Here is a 21,534-nt window from a genome sequence, read left to right as displayed (position 1 = left end):
AGGGTCCGTAAACTGTTTCTAGCCCCTTGGGAATACCGGTACGCAGGCGCGAGGCATGGTTGCCGCGATGTGGACTCTTGCATAAAAGCTCGCGGTATTTACGTATTACATCCTGTTGTCCTCGACTTGAACGTTGCATGTCCCTGCAGCCTCGATGCCAATGTCCTCTGCTTGACATAGATTTCCCATGTCTTCTTGTGACGTTTGCCGGGGTTCAGATTCGTGATGTGCATAGCGCCAGCGTCAACCTACCACGACGCCTTGCATCTTCCGAACCAGCTCGACTGGCGCCCACATGGCGGTATTAAAATACGAAACCTGCCGTCGGTTCTTTGTGCGTTTGTATGGAGCCGACGGGTTGCGCGTATTTAATTGTGTGCCATGACCGCCAAGGACGTCGCTCTTGTCGCCGCGTCCGTCGCGATCACGCTCCTCGTCACGCGCATCTGGAGCTCGCGAAGATGCACACGCAGCCGCAACCGCAAGAAGCTGCCCCACCGCATCATCCTCGTGCGCCATGGCCAGAGCGAAGGCAACGTCAACCCGGTGCTGTACCGCGACGTGCCCGACAACGCGATGCCATTGACCGACCTCGGGAAGCGTCAGGCGCGGGCCGCGGGCGAGGCCATCAAGGCCATCATCGGCGACGAGTCCATGGTACGACCCACGCCAACGATCATCGTCTCTCACCGGCATTAGCGCTGCATCGTGTCGCCATGTACGCGCACGATCGAGACCTTTGAAGAGATCATGGCGGCGTGGGGCGAAGCCGCGGCGCGCATTCCGTGGACCGAGGAGCCGCGGATCCGGGAGCAGGACTTTGGCAACTTCCAGAACCCGGACCAGATCCGCGAATGCAAAATCCAGCGCCGCAAGTTTGGCGGCTTCTTTTATCGCTTCCCGAGCGGCGAGTCGCCGGCCGGTACTACGATATCATGCATGTACTATGGCCAACGGCGCTCACAGTGCCTTATTAGATGTCTACGACCGCATCTCGTCCTTCCTCGAGTCGCTCCATCGCATGTTCATGCGCAAGGCCGAGCAAAACTACGTGCTCGTCGCGCACGGCGTGACGCTCCGCATCCTCCTCATGCGCTACTTTCGGTACACGATCGCCGAGTACGAAGAGCTCGAGAACTTTCACAACGCCGAGTTTGTGGTTCTCGAACACAACGGCGACGGCGCGTTCCGGGTTGCCAAGGTCGTGCACCCGCATGTGGACCCGGCGACGCTGGCCGTCACCATACACGAGGCGCCGCACGTCCGCGTCACAAGCCGCGTGCACCGCGAGTCGTCGTTCTCTCTCTCGTACGACAAGCGGACGCTGTGCTGGGACGACAACCCGATGTAGTCAAAGGCCACGGCGCCATATAAACACAGAGAGGAGTCTCGTACTTGTGCGTGTATCCTCGAGCCTTTCCAAGCCCAGCATCCAATCGATGCCATCCTGGTAGCCGCAGTGCAGAGTCGAATTGCGCCGAAATCCAGTCGGACGCCAACCAGACCACGAGCATCGCAAGCCACTTCAACCGCAAGTCAAACCCTCTCGTGGACGACGCGAGCGTGGGCTTAGAACCAAACGAATGCAGCTATATTCCTTGCGCACGCGAAAGACCAGTTCGATCTACATTGTATCAACCTGCAGCGACGGCGAGCACGCAACAATCTGCTCGTCAATGCACGAGCGGCGACACCAACAAGCGTACTAGTAGTACCAAATGCGATCGACGACTTGGCGCCTCGGTCATCCATCACCTCTCGCAGGACGTGTCTCTGCAGGCTACGCGAGAGGTTGATCCTTCTTCCGTGCCGGTATTACGACAGTCGATGAGAAGCATGAAGAGCAATAAGGTTTCAACAGGTGATGCAAAGCGAGGCTTTCTTATTTCTCTAGTAACATAATCCAACACGACGGGTTGTGTCGAGCTTACGCGTCGTCGTCGTCGTCGTCGAGCGACGGCAGCGCAATGATGACGACGCCGTTCTTGGCTTGCTTCTGCACTTCCCACCGACCGAGGCGGTGCTCCTTCCCGACGCCGGCGACGAGGTACCGGCCGTCCTTCGGGAACGAAAGCGAGTTGACAAAGCCCGGCACGGGAATCGACGCTACGAGCTCGAGCTTGCGCGCCTGCAGGTTCGCGCGCCAGAGGCGCACAAAGCCGTCCGACGACCCTGTCGCGACGAGGTCCGTGCGCGGCAGTACCGCGACGGCGCTGACCCACTTTTTACCGTGGGCGCCGTGGACGACGTGCGCGGCCTTCTTCTTGCCGTTGAACCAGAGCGCGACCGCGCCTACGGTATATCTTAGGTTTCGTATTGCAATATGAAGGTACCCAAGTCGTCGCCCGTCACGTAATACTCGTCCGTGACCATGGCGATGCAGTCGATGGAGCCCGTGCCGTGGAAGACGAGCTGCGTCTCTTCCGGGATCTTCCAGAGGCGGACGCTCGCGTCGCGGCCGCACGACACGACGCGGTCCTTCTGGAGACAGTCGATGCCCGTGATTTCGTTTGGTGCCCAAAGAGCGTCTCGACGTAGCCCATTTCCGTGAGGTTCCAGTGCTTAACCGTACGATCAAACGACCCGGAGAAGAGCATGTGCGACTTCTTCCGGAAGGCCAGCGACGAGATCGCATCGCGATGGCCCGAGAAGCTCTCGAGCAGCGCGCTCGTCTCGCTGTCCCAGACATGCAAGAGCTTGTCGACGCCGCCGGACGCAACAAACTTGCCATCCGAGCTCACGGCGAGCGCCAAGACCGTCTTTTTGTGGTCCGGCACGGCCTTCTTGCCCTTGGCGGCGTCCTCGGCCTTGGGCAGCTCCATGCGCACCTTTGTGATACCATCGGCCGAGAGCGTCCACTTGAGAAGCGAGCCGTCCTTCGCCGCCGAGTAGATCGTCTTGCCGTCTTCCACCGCCGCGACGACCGACACGGGCGCCTTGTGCCCCGAGAGGTACTTGGACGACTCTTCGTCAAACTCGAACGCGGTAAACTTCTCGGCGACTTTCTTGAAGAGCTTCCCGGACGCCTCCTGGACGTCGAGGTCCAGCTGCGACGACACGCGAGCATTGGCCTCGGCGTCGGAGCCGTCGTCTTCGTCCATTGTGTCCTTCAACTTGCCCAAGTAGGCCTTGGCAAGGCGCACACGCGTCTCGTCGGCCGTCTCGTGGGCGTACGGATCTTCTTCGTCCTCGGCCGGCGCCTTCGCGTCGTCTTCCGAGTCTTCGGCATCGGACGCGATGTTGTTCTCGCCCCAGTCAAACGCAGCGTCGTTGACCTTGGCCTTCTTGGCCGCAGGCGCGCCCTTGGCCTTCGCACCGCCCTTCTTGGAGTTGTTGCTAGGACGCTTCATGCTCCGTCGAGTGTTGATTCCTACTGCGCCATGAGCCATCGGCAGGAAGCGAGCGCCGCCATGGCCTTACCCTTGGTGGTTGATCTTATTTGCGTTCATTTGGTTGGTTGAACGACGTCTCGACAAAGTGCGCTTTTGGACGCTCGCCAAAGCCCGATTTGGCCTTAGATCCATGTCCAAAACCACCCAACTCGTAGTCGACCGTGGCCATCTTGCAACGTTGTCTGCCAAGCATCCGTTATCTCTCCACCACGCGCGGATATGTGCAAGGTACATGTGCTCTGGTGACGTATGTGATGCTTACAAATGCCGTTCAAAAGCGGGCGAAAGGACTGTGTAATGGCTTAGGAGGCGTGTACAAAGTCTGCTACCACATGCAGTGTGCTTCATTTTAACCAATGAGACGCGAGCATTCCGTTGCAGTCGACCTCGCAGCATAAATTTATATCTAGGCCGAACCTCGACGATCATGGTCATGCTTCCGCTGGAGAAACTCGGTGGCATGCTCGTCCGGTTCTTAACCAAGCCCATCGCGACGGAGCTCAAGACGCTCGGCAAGTCGCACCCGCGCCTCAAGGCTGCGTGCACGTCTCTGGGCCAGCGCATCCACCGGTGGAACGTCGTCTCGCACGTGCAGGTCGCGAGCATGACCAAGGTTTCGATACGGGTCAAGGACCTGCCGGACGACCAGGCGCTGCAGCGGGGCACCGAGCTCATTGGCGAAGCCTTTATCTTTGCCGTCGCGGTGGCCGTCGTCACGTACGACTTTACGCGGAGCACGGCAAAGACACAGGCCAAGGACTCGGCGATGCTCGAGAAGGAGTACGACGACTTCCTCGCAATGGAAGCGCGGTTCCGGCGTCTCGAGACTGCGCTGCGTCACCACGAGCGCGACGTCCACCATCTCCAAAACGTCATGGCCGATGCTGTCAAGGCGAGTTCTTTATAAGCAGCCGTATCATTTTACGCATGTAAGTTGTCGAGCGAAATGCCCGTGAAGAAGTCGTGGCGGAGTGCGTCGCGGGCCGAGAGTCGGCGCGCCGGGTCCATTGTGAGCATGCCTTCGAGGAGCGAGAGGAGGCCCTTGTCTTCGGGTGCAATGATCTCGCGCAGCGGCCGCATCTTCCGAACGTGGTCGATGCTCTCCTGCGAGGCTGCGTTCTCGGGCCAGCGCAGCGAGTGGCTCGTCGACGTAAAGTACTTTTTGGCTTGCTTCTCGGCGCGCTCGACCATCTCCTTGGGGAAGGGCGCAATGCAGCGCTCGATGAGCGCCAAATGCTCGAGGTTCTCGTGCTACGTACAGCACTGAGGCGGATCGATACAAACGGAGCGTGCGCACCGTCGAGAAGAGGAGCTCGCCCAAGTAGAGCTCGGCGATGATGCACCCGGCCGACCAAATGTCCGAGGGGTAGCTCCACCCGAGGCCCAGCATGACTTCGGGCGACCGATATTGGCGCGTGTTGATGATGCCGCTCCGGGCTTCGTCTTGGTACGTCGCACCGCCAAAGTCGATCACTACGTAGAAATAGCATAAGATATGGATGCGATACGTCCATGGCATAGAGCCTACGCTTGACGCGGTCCGACGCCGGGGGTACAATGCAGCGGCGGTTGCGGCGCGACATGGGCGACATGGACGCCAACGCAGGGTCTTCGGCGTCGTCGCAGAGCAAGATGTTTTCGGGCTTGAGATCGGTGTGGATGAGTGAAATGCTCTCGAGGTACGACTAGACAATAGTAGGATCTTAGGAACCACCGTAACAGAAGGACGTGGCGCTACCAAGGACGTGAGGAGCTGCCAGGCGTACGCGCGCACAGAGGCCACAGGGAACGGTTTGTACTCGTGCTTCTTGAGGTAGTCGTAGAGCGAGCCCCCGAGCGTCTCAAACACAAGGACCACATGGCCGCGAAACTCAAACCTACGCGACGATATGGTCGGACCAGGAAGAGATAGTAGCACAGGAAGTCGCACCATCGATGCATCTTGACGCAGAGGGACGTGTTCTTCGTGTCGCGCTCGTTGACGTCCTTCAAGATCGCAGCTTCGATCTTGGCCGAGTCCGAGTAGCGCTCGACCTTGCGCACGACCTTGAGTGCAACAATCTCGTCATTGTGGTCGAGGTCTCGGCAGAGCACGACGCGACCAAACGTGCCCAGGCCCGCGTCCTTGATGATCTTGTACCGGTTGTCGATGCAGTCACCTGGCTTGCCTTCGTAGCTGCCGATCGTGTCGTCGTGGCTTGCGCTGTCGTCGCTCATGTTTCGCTTCTTCTCCTTGTACGCACGACTATCGCTGCGGCACACACCTTCGTGGCCGTGGTCCGTGCTCGCGCTGCGGCCGCCCTTTGGCATCCTTCGCGAGTGGCGATGCGTCATGCGCGACGACGAGTGGCTCCGGCTACGGCGCGGGCTGTAGTTCGATCGCCGCTCTTGTCGGCGCGCGTAGTTCGTATGGCGGTTCTGGTCCGCGTGGCGGCCGCGGCTGCGACTGCGGCGGTACTCGCGCCGACGGCCACCATAGTCGCGATCGCGGCTTCTTGCATCGCGCCGACGATCTCCGTAGTCGCGGCTGCTGCCACGTCGCTCGCGGTGGTGGTCATGGTACCGGCGTGGCGGGCTGCGGCTTCGGCGACGCGGCTCGTCTCGGCGGCGGCTGTCTCTCCGCATCGCAAGCTGCGTGGGTTTCTGTGGCCAATTTTAAACCGAAAAATGCACGTATTTGAGCGTCGTTTGAATTATTATTATACGCGCCACATACGCAGCGTCCTATCTATTTTCAGAAAAAGCGGATTCTATTTATAAAATTACATCCGGCCAGGTATTAAAATACGCTTCGAACGGTATTGCAATCATCCACGTTTGAACCAGTCAACCGATGCTGCCGATCTCGTGACCAAGCCGTTGACGTGGCGAGCGCAAAAGCCTCCATGCGCATACGAAGACGGCAAAGAAGGGGCTCAATAGGAGACATGGATCATCGCGTTATTCGTATCATCCGTGGTAATGAGAGGTGTGCCGGGACACGACTAGTACGGTCGGTAGCGACTGCCGCCACCGCCACCGCCGCCGCCGTACCGACCACCGCCGCCACCGCCACGACCGCCGCCGCGACCACCACCGGGACCACCCATCCAGCCACCGACAGGCGGCTCGGGCTTGCCGGCGAGCTCGACCGTGATCGTGTTGCCGCGAATGTCGCTCCCTGCAGGATCAGCATATGAGCACTGTCGCGCCAAGCAGATAGGTATACCGTTGAAGAAGCCGGGCGCCGACCGTGCCGCATTGCTGTCTTCGTACGTGATGACAGCATCGCCCTTAGGTGACCCATCGTCGTTTGTGTAGATCTTGATCTTCCAGGGCTACGTACACGACCGACGGCGATGATGCTCTGACATCCGCAGGTGGTGCGGTAGAAGTACCCATTGGTCCTTGTAGCCGCGCTTCTGCTTCTCCTTGGCAATGACCCCGAGACCGCCAAAGATTTCTTGCAGTTCATCGACCGTCGTACCCGCCGGCAAGTTCGTGACGTAGATGCGAGCCCAGTTCGGGTCCTTCTCGGCTTCAGCCTTGGAGTCCCACGGCCCCGTCGACTCCTGCGGTGGTCGGTAATCGTCTTCTTCGTACCCGTTGTCATCACGCGACGAGCCATATTTGCTGTGGTTGCCCATGTCACGCGGCCGCTCGCTCTCACGTGGCCTATCGTTCTCGCGCGGGCGGTCGCCTGCGCGGTCATCGCGAGGCCGGTCATGGTCCCGAGGGCGATCGCCAGAGCGGCTATCGCGCGGGCGGTCCCCATCGCGCGGGCGGTCATTGTCGCGCGGGCGGTCATTGTCGCGTGGGCGGTCGTCGCGCGAGCGATCATTGGCACGCGACCGGTCGCCGGAGCGGTCTCGCCGGTCTCGGGAGCGGTCGCGGGGCTTGTCGTAGTTGCGTCCGCGGTCGCGCGACCGGTCCCGGCGCTCGTGGCTGCGTCCGCGCTGCATCGTGGAATTCCGTTGTCAGCACCACACAGCGTTCTAAGGCTGTTCCAGTGGATTGGTCCTTTTTAAATTATTATCCTGGTATTTGTATCATGTAGCATTAAATGTCACGCGCTCCGAAATAAGATGTTGCGCGTGGCCAGGACGAGGCCGATACTGCGACAATATATAACCTGCGAAACCGTATTTTTATGAAACTTTTATCGCTGCTTGTCCCAGAAAACCACGTGCAAATGCATTTACCACGCCTCGACCGCGGTACTGGTATACGGGCATGCGTGTAAAATACCAATTGGCACGTGAAAAAGACGTGAAAAAGGCAAAACATTATTTTTCGCAGCAACGGGACTCTGAACCAACCAAGTCAAGTTGGCGTTTTAGTCGCAAGTCGCCCATACTTGTTCCCGTGTCTACTTAGCGCAGCAACATGCATCCGATCCTGCTCAAGGGCCACTCGCGCTCGATCACGATGATCAAGCACAACCGCGAGGGCGATCTCCTCGTCACCGTCGCCAAGGACCACGTCCCGTCGCTCTGGTACTCGTCGACGGGCGAGCGCATTGGCACCTTCCACGGCCACCAGGGTGCGGTCTGGGCGTGCGATATCTCGTACCACTCCGAGTTCCTCCTTACGGCCGCTGCTGATGCCACGGTCAAGCTTTGGGACTTGAAGACGGGCAAGGAGCTCTTCAGCTTCACGCACACGGGCTCGGCGCGTAGCGTCAACTTTGCCCATGGGGACAAGCAGTTCATCTCGGTCGCGGATCAGTTTGCTGAGAACCCGGCCACGGTCTTCGTCTACGACCTTGCGCAGAACGGCGAGAAGCGTACGTGAACGCGAGCCTGCGCATGTACCTGGTGCTGATGTCTATCGATGATGTAGAGTCGTCGCAGCCCAAGCTCGCGATCACCAAGCACGGCCACAAGGGCCGCGTGACGGGCGCGTACTGGATGCCGTTGAACGAGGGTATCTTGACGACCGGCGAAGATGGCATGGTGAAGCTCTTCAACCCGGAGACGGGTGCCTTGATCTCGGAGCACAAGGTTCACAACGGCTCGATCACGAGCTTGAGCTTCAACAAGGACAAGACGCTTGCGATCACGTCGTCGAAGGACAACACGGCCAAGCTCTTGGATGTGGAGACGCTCGAGGTCCTCAAGACGTACGAGACGGATCGCCCTGTCAACTCGGCGAGCATCTCGCCGACGAAGGAACACGTCGTCTTGGGCGGTGGTCAGGAGGCCATGACAGTCACGGTCACGGCGGGCCGTGCCGGCAAGTTTGAAGCGCGCTTCTTCCACCAGGTGTACGAGGAAGAATTTGGCCGCGTCAAGGGCCACTTCGGTCCTATCAACTCGATCACGTTCCACCCGGATGGCAAGAGCTACACGAGCGGCGCCGAGGACGGCTACGTCAGAATACATCATTTCGACCAGGAGTACTTGGAGCGTGACGCGTAAGCGCAACCACGCCTATCATTATGCTCCTCCCTCCATTCCGCCGCAATATGAAAGCGGGCGACGGCCGTGCGAATGGACTTTGGTCGTTAGCTCGCCGTCGCTCCTCGATAGTAAACAAGATAATACGTGTTTCATTTTGCTACCTTACCGCAGCACCCATCGCAGTCACGCCCGCGCTCCCATTGCTCACTTGCCGCGGGCGCCCAGTGCTTGTAGATGTAGCGCGGCCAAGCTCAAGCCGCCGGACGTAACGCAAAGCGAAGTGGATCCGCTCGACCAATGGCATGGCAAGAATCGCGTCATTTTGGCCAATCAAAAGGCCGCGCCAGGCCGGATTTCTTCATTTCTTTATTTGCCACGCGACAAGGACATGAACGCGCTCGTCGGGAAGAACTGCCCCGGGACGCGCGGCCTCGACTTCTTCCAGTGGGGCGACAGCGACGCCAACGTCTTCAACGGTCCGTTCCAGGTCGAGCAGCGCATCCAGCGCGAGATCCGGGCCAACCCGCGTGCGCTCAAGAAGATCTACGACGTGCCCGAGGATACCGACATGTACATCTGGCAGTACGAGCACCTCCGGCAGGTCGTGAAGGAGCTCAACATACTCGTCGCGCTCCTCGACGGCGAGTGCACGAACGCGTCGTGTACGATCATGAAGGCCACGGACGACTGGGTCTTTCTCTGTGCGGCCCACAAGACACCGAAGGAGTGCTGCGCATTCGACTACATTGTGCACACGCTCGACAACGCGAACCAGCTGCTCACATCGTCGCGCATCTTCCCGTCCCGCGTCAGCATCACGCGCGACGCGACGCAGTACTTTCAGAGCGTCGCCCGACGGCTGTACCGGATCTTCTCGCACACGTATTTCCACCACCAAGACGCGTTCCAGCACTTTGAGCAAACATCCTACCTCTGCCACCGCTTTGTGCACTTTTCGATCCAATTCAACTTGATTCCGAAGAACCTCCTCATCATCCCGGACATGGCCTAACGTCATGGCCTTCATGTAGTACGCCGGAGTTCAGTGCTGCATTCTCCTGGAAATATGAGCTGTTTGAAGTCGAGATGGAGTGTCCTTTCACTCTGCATTAATTAGCACTAATCTACGTTTACGATCGCCGAAGGTTGTTCAAGCGAGCCTCGAGCTCGCTCACGGCGGTGTCGCCGCCACCTTCTGCGGCCGCAACAGGGGCCGGCGGAAGAGAACTCGCAGACGCCGTTACAGGCGCCGCCGTCGGAGCGACTTGCACCGACGGCGCTTCGAGGAGCGCGCCCGACATGTCGATGCCAATTTCGTCGAGGACTTGCGACACGATCTTGTCTTCTTCCTCTTCGTCCTGGTCAGCGTCCATAACATCGTCGATCGTGTCGCCGAGCATCTCTTGCTGCATCTCCATCTTCTCGCTCTCTTGCGTGTACTCCATCATGATCTTGTTGAGCTTGGGCAGGTTCATCGTCTTGGCCATCGACTTCATGACCTTGGTCGTGTTTTGGAGCGCCGACGTCATGGCCTCGGCCGACTTGGCTGTCTCCATGCGCAGCGACACGGCTTGCAGCTGCGACCGCATCGTGTAGAACTTAGTGATGTGCTGGCGTGTGCGCACGAGGTCCTTGGCCATGATCTTCACGGATGCGATTTGGTTCTCCTTGGCCATCTTCTTGATCTCAATGATGAGCTTCTTCTCTGCCATCTGGAGGTTCGTGCGCTCGCGGTCGAGGTCGCGGATCGCGCGGTTGATCTCGCGCTTGTTCTCGCGGAGCTGCTCCTTGAGCGTCTTTGGCTTGGCGCCGAGGTTGCCCATGCTGCCTACGTCTCTGAAATCTCCAAATGGATTGCGTGCGCTGGCCTCGGCGTCGGATAAAACGACCTCTTTGATCTTGCGATTTGTATGCAATTAAATACGGACATGTGTCCAACATCCGCCGCTGAATGTTTGTCACGCAGAAATATTTCGCTCTTTTGATTTTCAAATTATTATTATATGGCGATAGTGAGGCCAGCTGCACCTCTCATACTTGACAGTATATCAATATAGACAGGTACAATATATTTGGATACGAGCACGCAACTACTACTGCATTGTTGGAGACCGCTTTCTTGATCCACAATGCAAAGCTCCTCGACCCCACGACGACGCAGGGGAGTGTTGTCGCTGATAAGAAGTCCGCTTTGGTTCTGTATCTGTTGGTAGAAACCAGGTTGTCTGCACGAGCGTGGCAATTTTCAATATCTGAATATCTCAATTTTTGAAACAACTATATTTGACAAGCGATTATTCTGCTCACATTGCCAGCATGAACAGTACACGTATAGTACATTGTAGGTGCATTTCTTTCATCTACAGCAAAGACATAAAAGCCCATGTCGACATGACACACCGATGCGAGCAGGCGTTGCTTGGACCACGGCGCAGGGTGTTATCGTATCGAGTTTGAAGGGTTTCTGTAGGGTAGGGTTGCAGTCAGTTGTGGTAAATAGTGTGCCTCGTGTGCGTTTCCCCTGCAAATTCGTAAATAGTGTGTCTTGCCGCCTCCACAGGTCGATTTATTTTACTTTTCGAGCACCCATTTGATGAATAGACTGCACTAAAGTATGCTTCGGAGGTTGGTGGACAATATTAATAACCTCGTATTTGGCCGCCCAAGGGTGGGTGTTCGTTTCGGGCGTCTTGAGTTTATCGTCCAAGAAGAGAAGAGGTAGCATCATGCGGTTCACCCTTGGCGGAGTCTTGGCGCTTGCGGCCGCGTCTGTCGCGGCCTCTGTGGATCCTTCCACCTACGTCCCCCTTGTCTTCTGGTCGCAGAATGGGTACGCGCTTCCTGCCATCGTCCGAACGGTGGGTCTCATGCCAATATGGCGACCCGTAGCATCTTTGAGCAGCCGACGTCGGACCTTTTCGCCGAGAAGGCCGACGCGCCGTACACGACGATCCAGATCGCGAGCACGATCGCCACGATCCAAGGCAGCGCCAGCAGCGACGCCTTGGTAAGATGCTCGAGTGCTATGTAGGGCGATGGGACTTAGCTGGCTCTAGAGCGCGCACACGCCCTACGAAGTCATGTACTTGGCTCCCAAGGCGATCGCCATCTTTGTACGCGACTCGCTCCGCTTGGACGAGCTCGAGCACTTTCAAGGCGCTGCTTTTGAGTCGCTCGTCCGTGACGCCAAGTCGAGCGTGGCCTACCCCCACACGACGCGCGGCGATGCCGACGATGCGTTGACCCGCCAAGTCAAGGCCACGCACGAGACAACGATTGAAAACGTCGAGGTTTGCTCTTCTGTCGGGCCGTCATGGTGACTCAATGCGCATCGTTGTAGGCGTTCCTTCAGTCGACGACGCTTGGGGCGTCTGGCACGGACGTCGTCATCATCAAGGCGAGCAACACGCACTCGTGGGCCGAGCTCGACACCTTGATCCAGCAGGCGACGGGTCTCTTCCAGAAGGCGACGGGCAACAGCGTCTACTTTGCGTTGACGGGCGACAAGGCGTCGGCGGCGCACGACGTGTTTGCGACGTTCCACCGCAACCTGCTCGCGGCGGCCGCCGTCGTGACGCCGCTGGTGTGCCCCGAAGGCTACATCTTGAGCACGGCGGGCAGCGTGCCGTTCTGCTTTTCGCACTACGTCAACATGACGCCCACGATCCTCTCGGCCATCTTTGTGGGCTTTTTCTTCCTCTTCTGCGTCTACGTCGGCCTCGTGCTCCTCGACGGCATCCAGACGCCGCTGCGCTACCCGTCCGTGGGTCCCCCCAAGGGCAAGGAGTACTAAGCGCATCGTCGTCCCTCGCGTCGCCAGAACACAAGGCTTTTGACGAGCTCTTTCCATGATAAACGACACGCGCTAGGAATACATACTATTTGACCAAGGGCTGTCATGTCTACTCTCTACTCGATCCCGTACAGGACGCGAATGTTCAGCGAGCAGCCGTCGCAAGGAACGACGTCGGTCCCGTCCTCGAGCTCGTCGACGCTGATCTACGCAGGAGGATTGCATGATACACTCTTTTTGCACGGCCATACATAGTAGTGCTCGCCGCAGCGGCAGGCATGGGCATAGCATCCACTCTCCTCATCAAACGTCATGTCGTCCAGATCAACCTCGTCGGAAATGCGCTTCTCGTCGCGCAGCTTGGCCTCTATGTCGGCAACGCGTGGCGATACCATTGTGGTCGACGGTAATACCTTGCAGCGACAGGTCGTACGCGCGCCGGGTCTCGGCCGACCGCAGCGCCTGGTACGCAGCATGCACCTGCTGAAAGTCCAAGGACGAGACGTCGTCCGCAGCCTTCTGCTTGTCGGGATGGCTCATGAGGATCGCAGCATGATACGCTTGCTTGATCTCGTCCTGGCTGCAGTCGGTCGCGACGCCAAGCAGATCGTAGTGCGATGCCATCGCCGTCGCTCTGTGAGAAATGCGTTTCCCACATTTTTCATGCCAAGCACACACACATTACACACCATTTTTCACACCCTGCTTCTCACAAACCGTTAAATACCACACATATTTCACACATTTTGCACAGCGTGGCAAATACCTCCGTTCCTTAGCCAATGACCATCTAGTACGGATAATAAGGAGAGTTCCGGATAGCGACGCCAGAGACAAAGATTTCAAAATGGCCGAGAGCTGCGCGGCCCTGGACGCGCTCGAGCGCGAGTACGCGGCCATCGCGAGCCAGCGACCGATTCCGGCCATGGACTTCAGCGACATGATGGAAGCGGAGAAGGAGGATGGAGACGCATGCTTCCACGGCAACGAACACCAGATGCTGGGATCCGACTCGGAAGACGAAGGGGCACCGATGGGCTACGAGCCGCTCATGGCCGACAGCGACGACGAAGACAACGAGGCGCGTGAAGCAGTGGCGGCTCCTGTGACCAACAGCCGCGAGCCAGAGAAGATGACGGCCAACGATGTGGCGACGATTCAACAGGCCATGCAGCAACTTTCGCTGCCGGCGCCATCGTGGGGCAAGAACTTGTCGGACGAGGACATCATGGCGCTCCTTATGCCCAAGACAGCATCGCTGCCAGCTAATTCGCAGCATCCATAGGTATGAGCGTAATACAAGTCCTTTCATATACCACAGTCTCATGAAGGCGACGCCTTGCGAGCAGTTGGTATGTCGAGCTCTAACGTCCACACCTCTGTGGTCTCAGCCCATACAGCGCGAAACACTCGCACTGAATGGCTGCAAGACCATGTTCTAGGTGCAGTGCTATATGCTGGGTTCTTGCGAGAGAAACATACGAAGCAGCTCGGGCATGCCTTCCTCCACCTCGTATGTGCATGGGTATGGGCTCAGAGCGCACCGCGGCAACAAGCCTTGCAACACCAAGTAGCAGCACGGATGCTGGGTAGTTGGACAACACACCATGATTCACCATCTCCCAGACGGTTCTCAGCGAGGTGGGCAATGAAACCAAGGCATTCCAGGCATATCTTGCAATCCTAAAGGTCTCGCCAGGTGGCATGGGATGCTGCTACGTCGAGCGCGTTGGAGGTCGCCACCGCGATCAGTCAGCAAGATGGCGACGCAGATCACTCCGCCAAGGAGATTCTGGACCAGTCGAACGCGACGTCGCAATAAAGGACGAGTTTAAAAGTAGCTGAGGCCGAACTGAGAGCGGCTTGTGAAGCGACTGCGTTCGTGGCCCGTCATGAGCAACTCGCTCGGATCCGCTTGACCGGAGCTCAACGACGCGTGCGTCAATTGACTCGCTTGACTTGTCTCGCAAGGTGCACAGCAACAAACGGCTGTGTGTTTCCTGCCACAGCCTCGCCGCAACTTATCACGACCTGAGCGGTACCGATCATAAGCTGCTTCGTCGGGGACATCACATGGGGACATCAGGTCTATCGTACTGGGGCGTGTTAGGGAGCGACCCTCGCACATGGGACCTCTCAACGACAACGTATCGGACATGCCATATCGCAAAAAGAGGTCATGGATTCAAGGCGCTCGACCAATTAACAAACAAAAACGACGCTTGACTTATCGCCGGGCAATCTGCTCTCGGATGAAGGACGAGCTGAGCGTGCTGCACTCGGTCCGCCGACACACGTAGATCTGGAGCGGACTGAGGCCGCGCTCGGCGCGAATCTCGTTGATCTTGACCGCGCCCGGGACGGTCTCGGTCGAGACGACGATGCCAGTGATCTGCGGCGACGAAATCGCGGGCCCAAACGGATCGTCGATCGTCATGACGTCGGCTTGCAGCGACGGCTGGATGCATGCGAGGTACTCGGCGACCTTGCGCTTGCGCATATCGAGCGGCTGGATGAGGTATCCGAGCTTTTCTTCTCGAGCATGTGAGGTGCCGTGACGCCGACGATGAGCAGCGACGACGTGACCGCGGCTGCGAGCGACAGCAGCTTCTTGTGGCCGTTGTGGAGGTGGTCAAAGGTCCCGCCGACGACAACAACCGCTTCCTTCGCCAGCGCCGTCGACGGATCTTCGAGGTAGACAAACTGCGCGGGGTCCACGAGGCGTTCGACGTACGTCTTGAGCGGATAGAAGACGACGCGGGGCAAGTGCGCTTTCCGCTGCGCGTTGAGCTCCGATACGTCCATGCCAAAGTAGCCAAAGACGCCGGCGACCTCGGGCGTTGCGAGTAGCTCGTCCCAGGACCGGTCGTGGCTGGCCACGAGGCGAATGTCGAGTTCGTACTTGCCGACGTAGCATGCAAGGTCCCACACCGTGTTGTAGAGGTCGCTGAGGAACTGAAGCCGCGCCGACGTCGCCATGTCTAATGGCGTCTCGACGTAGATGAGGAGGCGCGAGCTCACGCGGTCGATCGTCTTCTCGAGGAGCACGTCGTTGCGCAAGAGGTGCAAAAAGTCGTCGCCGGGGTGGCTCAGGCGCAAGAGGCCCACGGGCACCTGCGGGCTGCCGCTCTCGGTAAGCAGCTTCTTGGGCCGCGCGCGGATCGTCACGAGCGAGTAGACGCAGGCGGCGGCAGCGGCGCCGCAGAGTACGGTGCCAAGGCCGGCGCCGACGTACGGTAGCTTCTGCTTCATGGCGTCGGATGAGGTAAACACCTGATCCACCCGTGTGGCTATCCGCGCCGTTTGATTGGCTAAAATACGATGGGTTTTCCACGCAAAAGATTTGCGACCAAGCGCCAAGCACATTGTCAAGCCCATGGATCACAAAGGTAGATGCATTCATATATCGCAGGCAGCCGTACTACGCGTCGTCGAGGAGCGGCGCCTCGTCGCCCGCTTCGTAGTCGACGGGTGACCCGCCCACGATCGGCGCCATGGGCTCGACCTCATACAAGCCGTCGTGCCACATGCGCGGGAGGTCGCCGGTGGCATGCGCCGCGGCGGCGACGCTGCCGAGCGTGCATGGCACGAGGTACAGCAGTGCGGGCTGGCCCATGTTCATGAGCACAACCGCAACGTTGGTGATGCCGAGCCCGACTGCATACCCTATGGCGGCGATGCTGAAGAAGACGTTCGCGCTGTTAGCCGTGCGCTTCAAGTGCACGCGGCGCGTATAGTCGAAGCGCAGGGTGAACGTGAGGAGCAGCCCCGGGAGCACAATGTCGCCGAGGCCGAGCATCGCGCGGCCATCGCGCCAGTCGCCAATGCGCGGGAAGACGAGCAGCATCGGGAGCGGGTCGGGGTCGACGCAGCGCGGGTACGTCGGGTACCGCTCGCAATAGTCGCGCCCGGGGTACCCGTTGCGGGCGGCCGCGGGCGGGCCACCGGTGGCCACGTCGACCATGACGCTGCGCCCAAAGAGGAGCGGGCTCACAAACACGAAGAAAATGTCGTAGGCGAACGCGAGGACAAGGAGGAGCGCGCCAATCTTGAGGTTCGGAAGTCGGATTGTCTTGAGAAAGACGCAGCAGAGCGCGATGCCAAAGAGGTCTTGGAGACTCCAGAGCGCATCGCGGTACAGAAACCACGCCAGTACGAGGCTGGAGCTCACGCTCAAGGCGAGAACCTCGTGGATCGTGATGGTCCCGACCATGGGCACGCGAAGATGCCAGGACGACATGCACGGGCAGAGACGCTTAGCCATTGGCAGCGTCACCAGCAGCGTCGTCGTGCTAATGGATGAAATCCCAAAGAAGATCGACAACAGTGGTCCGACGTGCACAAAGTACAGAAAGGTGAGAAAGCAGCCGGCGACAACGATAAAGCCAATCGCGTGCTGGAACGAGAGATGGAGCACGTCGGCTTCGTCGTCATCGTCGTCGTCGTCGTACGCCTTGCGCGTCGGGTCGGCGTGGGGCTTGTGCTGGCGGAGGCGCGCGCGGTCGGCACTGGCCGCGTAGTAGGACCCGCCGATCGCGGTGGCCACTCCGATCGCCCAGAGCGCGACCGAAGCTAGATTAAAGAATGGGCTGTACCGCGCGTAGACCGTTCCGGCCGGGGACGGCGATGTCGCGAGGAGTGCAGAGAGTGTCTCGCCTTGCGCGACAGTGGCAAAGACGATGGGCAGCTGCAAGTGCGCGGCGTCGGCGTCCGTGTAGTTGGCGCCCATGAGCAAGTGCGTGTCCCACATGCAGCACACTTGATACGACGATGCGTTTCGGTGCCCGGTCGGGAGACAGATGCGGGACGCGCAGCTGGGATGATGCGTGCAGACATCGCTTTGCACGAGCCATGGCGCGTCCGGGTCGAGCGACGGAACGTAGCCTTCGCCGCGCGAGCAATCGGTCGCAAACGACGGCATAGGCGCGTCACTCGAGAGGTTGCCGGCTGGCGTCGTGCGATTACGGTCGAGAAGGTACACGGCCTCGCGCGTGTTGCGGATGATGAGTCCTGCGGCCCCGGCGCTCTGGGCAATCTTGGCCTTCTCCAGGAACGAGCAGTTGCCCCGGTGTGCCACCACGAGCTTGTCGATGTAGAGCGCGCGTGAGAGGGCGCTGCACGCGTCACCGGCGTCGGCCAAGACGTGTCGCCGCGAGCCATTGCGGTCGTGTTCCTGCGGCAGCGGTGGGCCCCAGCCCGTGTCGTGGCTTGGCGACACGAACATGTCCAGCGTCGCGTTCACGCCGAAGCGCGAGAGGGAGAGTACGCCTGATGGCAGGATCGCATTGGCTCCATGCAGCCAGAGGCCGGCAACGGCGACTGCGGCCGCTCCTCGACGTGCCATCAAAGGAAAGATTTCGAAACGCAGCGAACCAGGTCTCTGAGACTCTATACTGCAAAGACCTTTCAAATATAATATTCAATTGACGAGAGAAGCTCACCTCGCGCGTGCTGATGCAAGCTACCCACAATCCTGCACGGAAGTGCATCCACCCAAGGGCACTGGTGCAACGAACTAGAACGCGTTGATGGGTCCTCCGTGCGCACCTACATTCAGCAATGGCATTCGGTTGTTTGTCGTGAAGATCCAATATTACACTTTTTTGTCATTTTCATACCTGTTTGTCAAATGATTGCATATCTGTATACCCCATTTCGTCATTCCCTGGTTTCTTCGAGTCCGTAATACGAGCCAACGGCATAGGCATCTATCTGGCCGAACGAAGGCAGACTTGGGTGAACTCTTGGGTGTACTGCAAGGCTTCTGCTTGATGGTAACTGCGCAGCACGTAAAACGATCGCCCTCGAATCTTTGAGGTGTCAATCGAAGATTCGGCGACGCTGATTGGTTCGCGCAAAATAAGATCTTGTGTTGGACGCTGCCACGTATTGCGCAGTTTTTAATTTGCAGCATGGGCGTCCAGGTACTGACGCATGCCGAGTCGATCTGCGTGGCGTCGTACGTCGCGGACCTCGACGTGAGAGAGCGTGTACTCCTTATGCCCAAGTGGGTCGAGCGCCAAGTCGTGCTCACGGGCCAAACGCTCGAGGTCTTGGACGGCGAGAAGCTCAAGTTTGCCTGCAACACAGCTTACTGCACGACGCGGCTGCTCGACCCGATTGACGACAACCATCGCTTTCCGTTCGAGCTCCTCGAACACGGCAAGATCAAGCTGACGCTGAACGCACCGACGTCGACGGCGCGGGACGACGTGCTCGCGCACTTGGACAAGGCGATCGCGTCCGAAACGTGGGTCGTCGAGCCCAAGAACATGTGGGACACCTTCCTCTCGGTGGCGGTCGCCATCAACACCACACCGTCGCGCCACGACACCTTGGGCATCCGTCCATGCAACGTCTCGGTGCAGCAAGTGCAAATACATGTGCTCGAGATGAAGGCGCTGTACGACCTGGTTGCGATCATGCCGAATGTCGAATCACTCTACGCACACTTTCTGACGCTCGAGCACGAGTACAGCCAAGGCGTGGAGGGCAACTTTGCCCACACCGTGCACCAATTACACCCTGTCACGTACAGCTTGGGCATCAAGCCGGGGCGGTCGCTTCGCAGCCATGTGACGTCTTGCCCTCGTCCAGCGTGCGCGGCCGCGCTGCCCTTGGCCCTCGCGTACCAAATGCACATTCTCAACAAGTTGATCCGTTGCCCGTCGTGCGGCCATGGCATCCGGTACGAGACGTACAACATTGCGGCCTTTTGTGCCAACTATCCGACGTTCACGCTGAGCGGCACGCTGCGCAACGAGCCCTTCGAGTACCCGGTGGTCGTCCCCGACATCCCCAGCGACGGCACGTGGGTGACGTTTCTTGCGCAGCTCAAGCGCAGCATCGAGGCGAACGCCAAAGCGGCGAGCGCAAGCGGCGTCCAGGCCTTGCGCTCCAAGGTGCAGGCCGCCGTCAATGCGTACCGACCAAACGTTCTCGGACGCTTCCACCTCGACTTGGTCCAAGGCATGTTTCGGCAGCTCGACTTTGTCAACAAGATGTGCGCCCATTTTGAGTACTGGAGCCACCCAGAGGTGGTCACGGCGTCGATTGCTCGCTACGAGCAGTTCATGCACCTGTGGCGCGTCAAGGACCGCGCGATGATTCTGGTGCCGACGTCGGACATTGATTTGGTCTGGCACACGCACCAGACGACGCCGAGTGCGTACGCGGACTACTGTGCGTCGTTGCGAACGCACCAGCGACTTCTCGACCACGACGACACTATCGAGGGCGGCGACCTCGCAAAAGGCTACGCCGACACGTTCGTCCTGTGGTCGAAGACGTTCAACGAGGCGTACTCGAGCTTCCCACCGAGTTACGAAGCGTGGATCAAGAACAAGCCGACGGGGCTTCTCGCGCGCCACGCACTGCGCAAGACGTGGGCCAAGCACGGCGCCGTGCCCTCCAAAGCCCACCGCTTCTATGGCGTCAACGAGCCCTACCCGATCGAAGCCATGCCGTACGCGGTCGCTGTCCTCGCAGCCTCCAAGCCCGACGACCCGCTGCCTGTTTACGTGACGGTGATTGGCACGCCGGTCATGGACGGCCGCGTGCGCCAGCCGTACTCGCGCCACACGGTCTTGATGTACGACGCGGGTCTCCCGTACTACTACATGCCGTACATCCACCTCGGTGGTTGCGCTGGCTTCGGCTACTACGGCGCAAGCGGCGGCTGCGGCGTCTCGGGCACGGCGTACGGTGCTGGTGGTGGCTGTGGCACGATTGCTGGCGACGGTGGCTGCGGCGCCGGTGGCTGTGCAACGGGTGGTTGCTCGACGGGTTGTGGCGGTGGCGATGGCGGCGGCGATGGCGGCGGCGGTGGTGGTTGCGGCGGCTGCGGTGGCTGTGGCGGCTGCGGCGGCTGACCACCGTCAATTCGACTAGTATACTCTATCAGGCTAATGACAGTCTAGCTAATGACAGCGTTCATATTGCGCCATGCACTAGTCCAAGCCGCCTGCCGTGGAGATCGAGACGCTTTCGTGGGGGCGACGGCTTTGTACAAGTGCAAAGGGGCGGTGGACGACGGCCGACTTGCTTGCGATGCTATTGTCAAGTGACAGGCGAGTTCGTTGATTGATGTGGAAAGCACGAGGCGCTTGCGCTGAGTGCACCGCCTTGTTGTACCGGTAGAATGAACATCCATCCCAGCGTCCTCCTTGCCAGTCGTGGAATGACAAGATTACGGCGGCGTCATCGCTTGCACACCCTGGACCTTCATTGGCGCGGCTCCGTAGGTGAGCGCACCCGGTACTTGAATAACCCTCGTAGCGCAAACCAACAAAACGCGTTTAGGCTCGCGGTGTGGCGCTGGCGACGCTGCGCGCCAATCGGATGAAAGAATAAACTATTTCCGAAGACTGCACTGTAGACTGCAGTGTAGCGGAATCCTCCCCATCACCAGCTCTCTTTCCTGCTTCGAGCTATATCAACTTGGACCTTGAAACGCGTCGAAGGAATCGTAATGAATTGTTTTCGTCGTGACCTCGTGTATGCGACGCGCTCTGTGACGGCGCGGCGAACTTGCCGTTGGACAAGTTGACGCAGTTTGCCGATCGAGGCCATGTCGCAGCTCCAAGATCTGCTCCAAGATCTGCTCTACGAGTATATAATTAACGATCCAGCACGGCCCAACCGCACAATGTGCAACCTGGTATTGAGAGTCGCCTAGACTCCTCCCGAAGCCGCAGATCACCTTCAGACGGCCGTGGGACATGGTGTAGGTTCGAGCTCATCAGAGTAAAGTGCAAACTACACCTTGCGGAGTGTAACACATCTGCTGAGGCCAGTTCACGTCGTTATCCGGATATATTCACTCCCATTTTGTATGGTATACCCACCGTAAGATTAACCATTTTTCGAAGCTTTTCAATATGATTTGGTGTTTGTATGCGCGATGGGAGGCGACCCGAAAGATTACTCCGTTATCCGGACGCGTGCGCAAGCTGCCAGACATCGACGA

The 21,534-nt window shown here is 59.0% G+C and overlaps 14 protein-coding genes across 14 annotated transcripts; 7 read left to right on the top strand and 7 right to left on the bottom strand.

Moving 5' to 3' along the window:
* The first annotated feature begins 356 nt into the window (after positions 1-356).
* SPRG_03852 (hypothetical protein) lies at positions 357-1,458 on the top strand. The gene is made up of 3 exons (XM_012342449.1): positions 357-657; positions 700-922; positions 978-1,458. The coding sequence occupies exons 1-3, from the start codon at positions 382-384 to the stop codon at positions 1,349-1,351; spliced, it is 873 nt and encodes a 290-aa protein (XP_012197839.1). The 5' UTR covers positions 357-381; the 3' UTR covers positions 1,352-1,458.
* A 402-nt stretch (positions 1,459-1,860) lies between these two features.
* SPRG_03851 (hypothetical protein) lies at positions 1,861-3,371 on the bottom strand. Its single transcript, XM_012342448.1, has 2 exons — positions 2,334-3,371; positions 1,861-2,292 (listed from the first exon to the last, which is right to left on the bottom strand). Exon 1 carries the CDS (start codon positions 3,348-3,350, stop codon positions 2,349-2,351), a length of 1,002 nt encoding a protein of 333 aa, XP_012197838.1. The 5' UTR covers positions 3,351-3,371; the 3' UTR covers positions 1,861-2,292; positions 2,334-2,348.
* A 448-nt stretch (positions 3,372-3,819) lies between these two features.
* Positions 3,820-4,299, top strand: SPRG_03850 (hypothetical protein; the record flags this gene model as incomplete). The annotated part of the gene is made up of 2 exons (XM_012342447.1): positions 3,820-3,987; positions 4,024-4,299. The coding sequence occupies 2 exons, from the start codon at positions 3,820-3,822 to the stop codon at positions 4,297-4,299; spliced, it is 444 nt and encodes a 147-aa protein (XP_012197837.1).
* SPRG_03849 (CMGC/CLK protein kinase) lies at positions 4,273-6,074 on the bottom strand. The gene is made up of 5 exons (XM_012342446.1): positions 5,323-6,074; positions 5,131-5,269; positions 4,921-5,077; positions 4,690-4,865; positions 4,273-4,643 (listed from the first exon to the last, which is right to left on the bottom strand). The coding sequence occupies exons 1-5, from the start codon at positions 6,015-6,017 to the stop codon at positions 4,314-4,316; spliced, it is 1,497 nt and encodes a 498-aa protein (XP_012197836.1). The 5' UTR covers positions 6,018-6,074; the 3' UTR covers positions 4,273-4,313.
* A 228-nt stretch (positions 6,075-6,302) lies between these two features.
* On the bottom strand, positions 6,303-7,400 carry SPRG_03848 (hypothetical protein). The gene is made up of 3 exons (XM_012342445.1): positions 6,770-7,400; positions 6,601-6,709; positions 6,303-6,552 (listed from the first exon to the last, which is right to left on the bottom strand). The coding sequence occupies exons 1-3, from the start codon at positions 7,331-7,333 to the stop codon at positions 6,377-6,379; spliced, it is 849 nt and encodes a 282-aa protein (XP_012197835.1). The 5' UTR covers positions 7,334-7,400; the 3' UTR covers positions 6,303-6,376.
* Positions 7,401-7,682: 282 nt separating this feature from the next.
* SPRG_03847 (hypothetical protein) lies at positions 7,683-8,867 on the top strand. Its single transcript, XM_012342444.1, has 2 exons — positions 7,683-8,157; positions 8,214-8,867. The coding sequence occupies exons 1-2, from the start codon at positions 7,758-7,760 to the stop codon at positions 8,789-8,791; spliced, it is 978 nt and encodes a 325-aa protein (XP_012197834.1). The 5' UTR covers positions 7,683-7,757; the 3' UTR covers positions 8,792-8,867.
* A 269-nt stretch (positions 8,868-9,136) lies between these two features.
* SPRG_03846 (hypothetical protein) lies at positions 9,137-9,913 on the top strand. Its single transcript, XM_012342443.1, has one exon. The coding sequence runs from the start codon at positions 9,162-9,164 to the stop codon at positions 9,783-9,785; it is 624 nt and encodes a 207-aa protein (XP_012197833.1). The 5' UTR covers positions 9,137-9,161; the 3' UTR covers positions 9,786-9,913.
* On the bottom strand, positions 9,845-10,620 carry SPRG_03845 (hypothetical protein). Its single transcript, XM_012342442.1, has one exon. The coding sequence runs from the start codon at positions 10,594-10,596 to the stop codon at positions 9,904-9,906; it is 693 nt and encodes a 230-aa protein (XP_012197832.1). The 5' UTR covers positions 10,597-10,620; the 3' UTR covers positions 9,845-9,903.
* Positions 10,621-11,443: 823 nt separating this feature from the next.
* On the top strand, positions 11,444-12,667 carry SPRG_03844 (hypothetical protein). Its single transcript, XM_012342441.1, has 4 exons — positions 11,444-11,603; positions 11,663-11,780; positions 11,830-12,063; positions 12,114-12,667. The coding sequence occupies exons 1-4, from the start codon at positions 11,500-11,502 to the stop codon at positions 12,564-12,566; spliced, it is 909 nt and encodes a 302-aa protein (XP_012197831.1). The 5' UTR covers positions 11,444-11,499; the 3' UTR covers positions 12,567-12,667.
* Positions 12,668-12,682: 15 nt separating this feature from the next.
* SPRG_03843 (hypothetical protein) lies at positions 12,683-13,190 on the bottom strand (the record flags this gene model as incomplete). The annotated part of the gene is made up of 3 exons (XM_012342440.1): positions 12,683-12,772; positions 12,818-12,933; positions 12,980-13,190. The coding sequence occupies 3 exons, from the start codon at positions 13,188-13,190 to the stop codon at positions 12,683-12,685; spliced, it is 417 nt and encodes a 138-aa protein (XP_012197830.1).
* Positions 13,191-13,413: 223 nt separating this feature from the next.
* Positions 13,414-13,835, top strand: SPRG_03842 (hypothetical protein; the record flags this gene model as incomplete). Its single annotated transcript, XM_012342439.1, has 2 exons — positions 13,414-13,778; positions 13,832-13,835. 2 exons carry the CDS (start codon positions 13,414-13,416, stop codon positions 13,833-13,835), a joined length of 369 nt encoding a protein of 122 aa, XP_012197829.1.
* A 958-nt stretch (positions 13,836-14,793) lies between these two features.
* Positions 14,794-15,818, bottom strand: SPRG_03841 (hypothetical protein; the record flags this gene model as incomplete). The annotated part of the gene is made up of 2 exons (XM_012342438.1): positions 14,794-15,093; positions 15,126-15,818. The coding sequence occupies 2 exons, from the start codon at positions 15,816-15,818 to the stop codon at positions 14,794-14,796; spliced, it is 993 nt and encodes a 330-aa protein (XP_012197828.1).
* Positions 15,819-15,940: 122 nt separating this feature from the next.
* Positions 15,941-17,910, bottom strand: SPRG_03840 (hypothetical protein; the record flags this gene model as incomplete). The annotated part of the gene is made up of 1 exon (XM_012342437.1): positions 15,941-17,910. One exon carries the CDS (start codon positions 17,908-17,910, stop codon positions 15,988-15,990), a length of 1,923 nt encoding a protein of 640 aa, XP_012197827.1. The 3' UTR covers positions 15,941-15,987.
* A 568-nt stretch (positions 17,911-18,478) lies between these two features.
* On the top strand, positions 18,479-20,437 carry SPRG_03839 (hypothetical protein; the record flags this gene model as incomplete). The annotated part of the gene is made up of 1 exon (XM_012342436.1): positions 18,479-20,437. One exon carries the CDS (start codon positions 18,479-18,481, stop codon positions 20,435-20,437), a length of 1,959 nt encoding a protein of 652 aa, XP_012197826.1.
* Positions 20,438-21,534: the final 1,097 nt, after the last annotated feature.

Source organism: Saprolegnia parasitica, assembly GCF_000151545.1.
Source record: "Saprolegnia parasitica CBS 223.65 unplaced genomic scaffold supercont2.10, whole genome shotgun sequence".
In the NCBI taxonomy this organism is placed as follows: Eukaryota; Oomycota; class Saprolegniomycetes; order Saprolegniales; family Saprolegniaceae; genus Saprolegnia; species Saprolegnia parasitica.
Note: the sequence above shows the minus strand (reverse complement) of the source record. Positions and strands in the feature narration are given on the sequence as shown.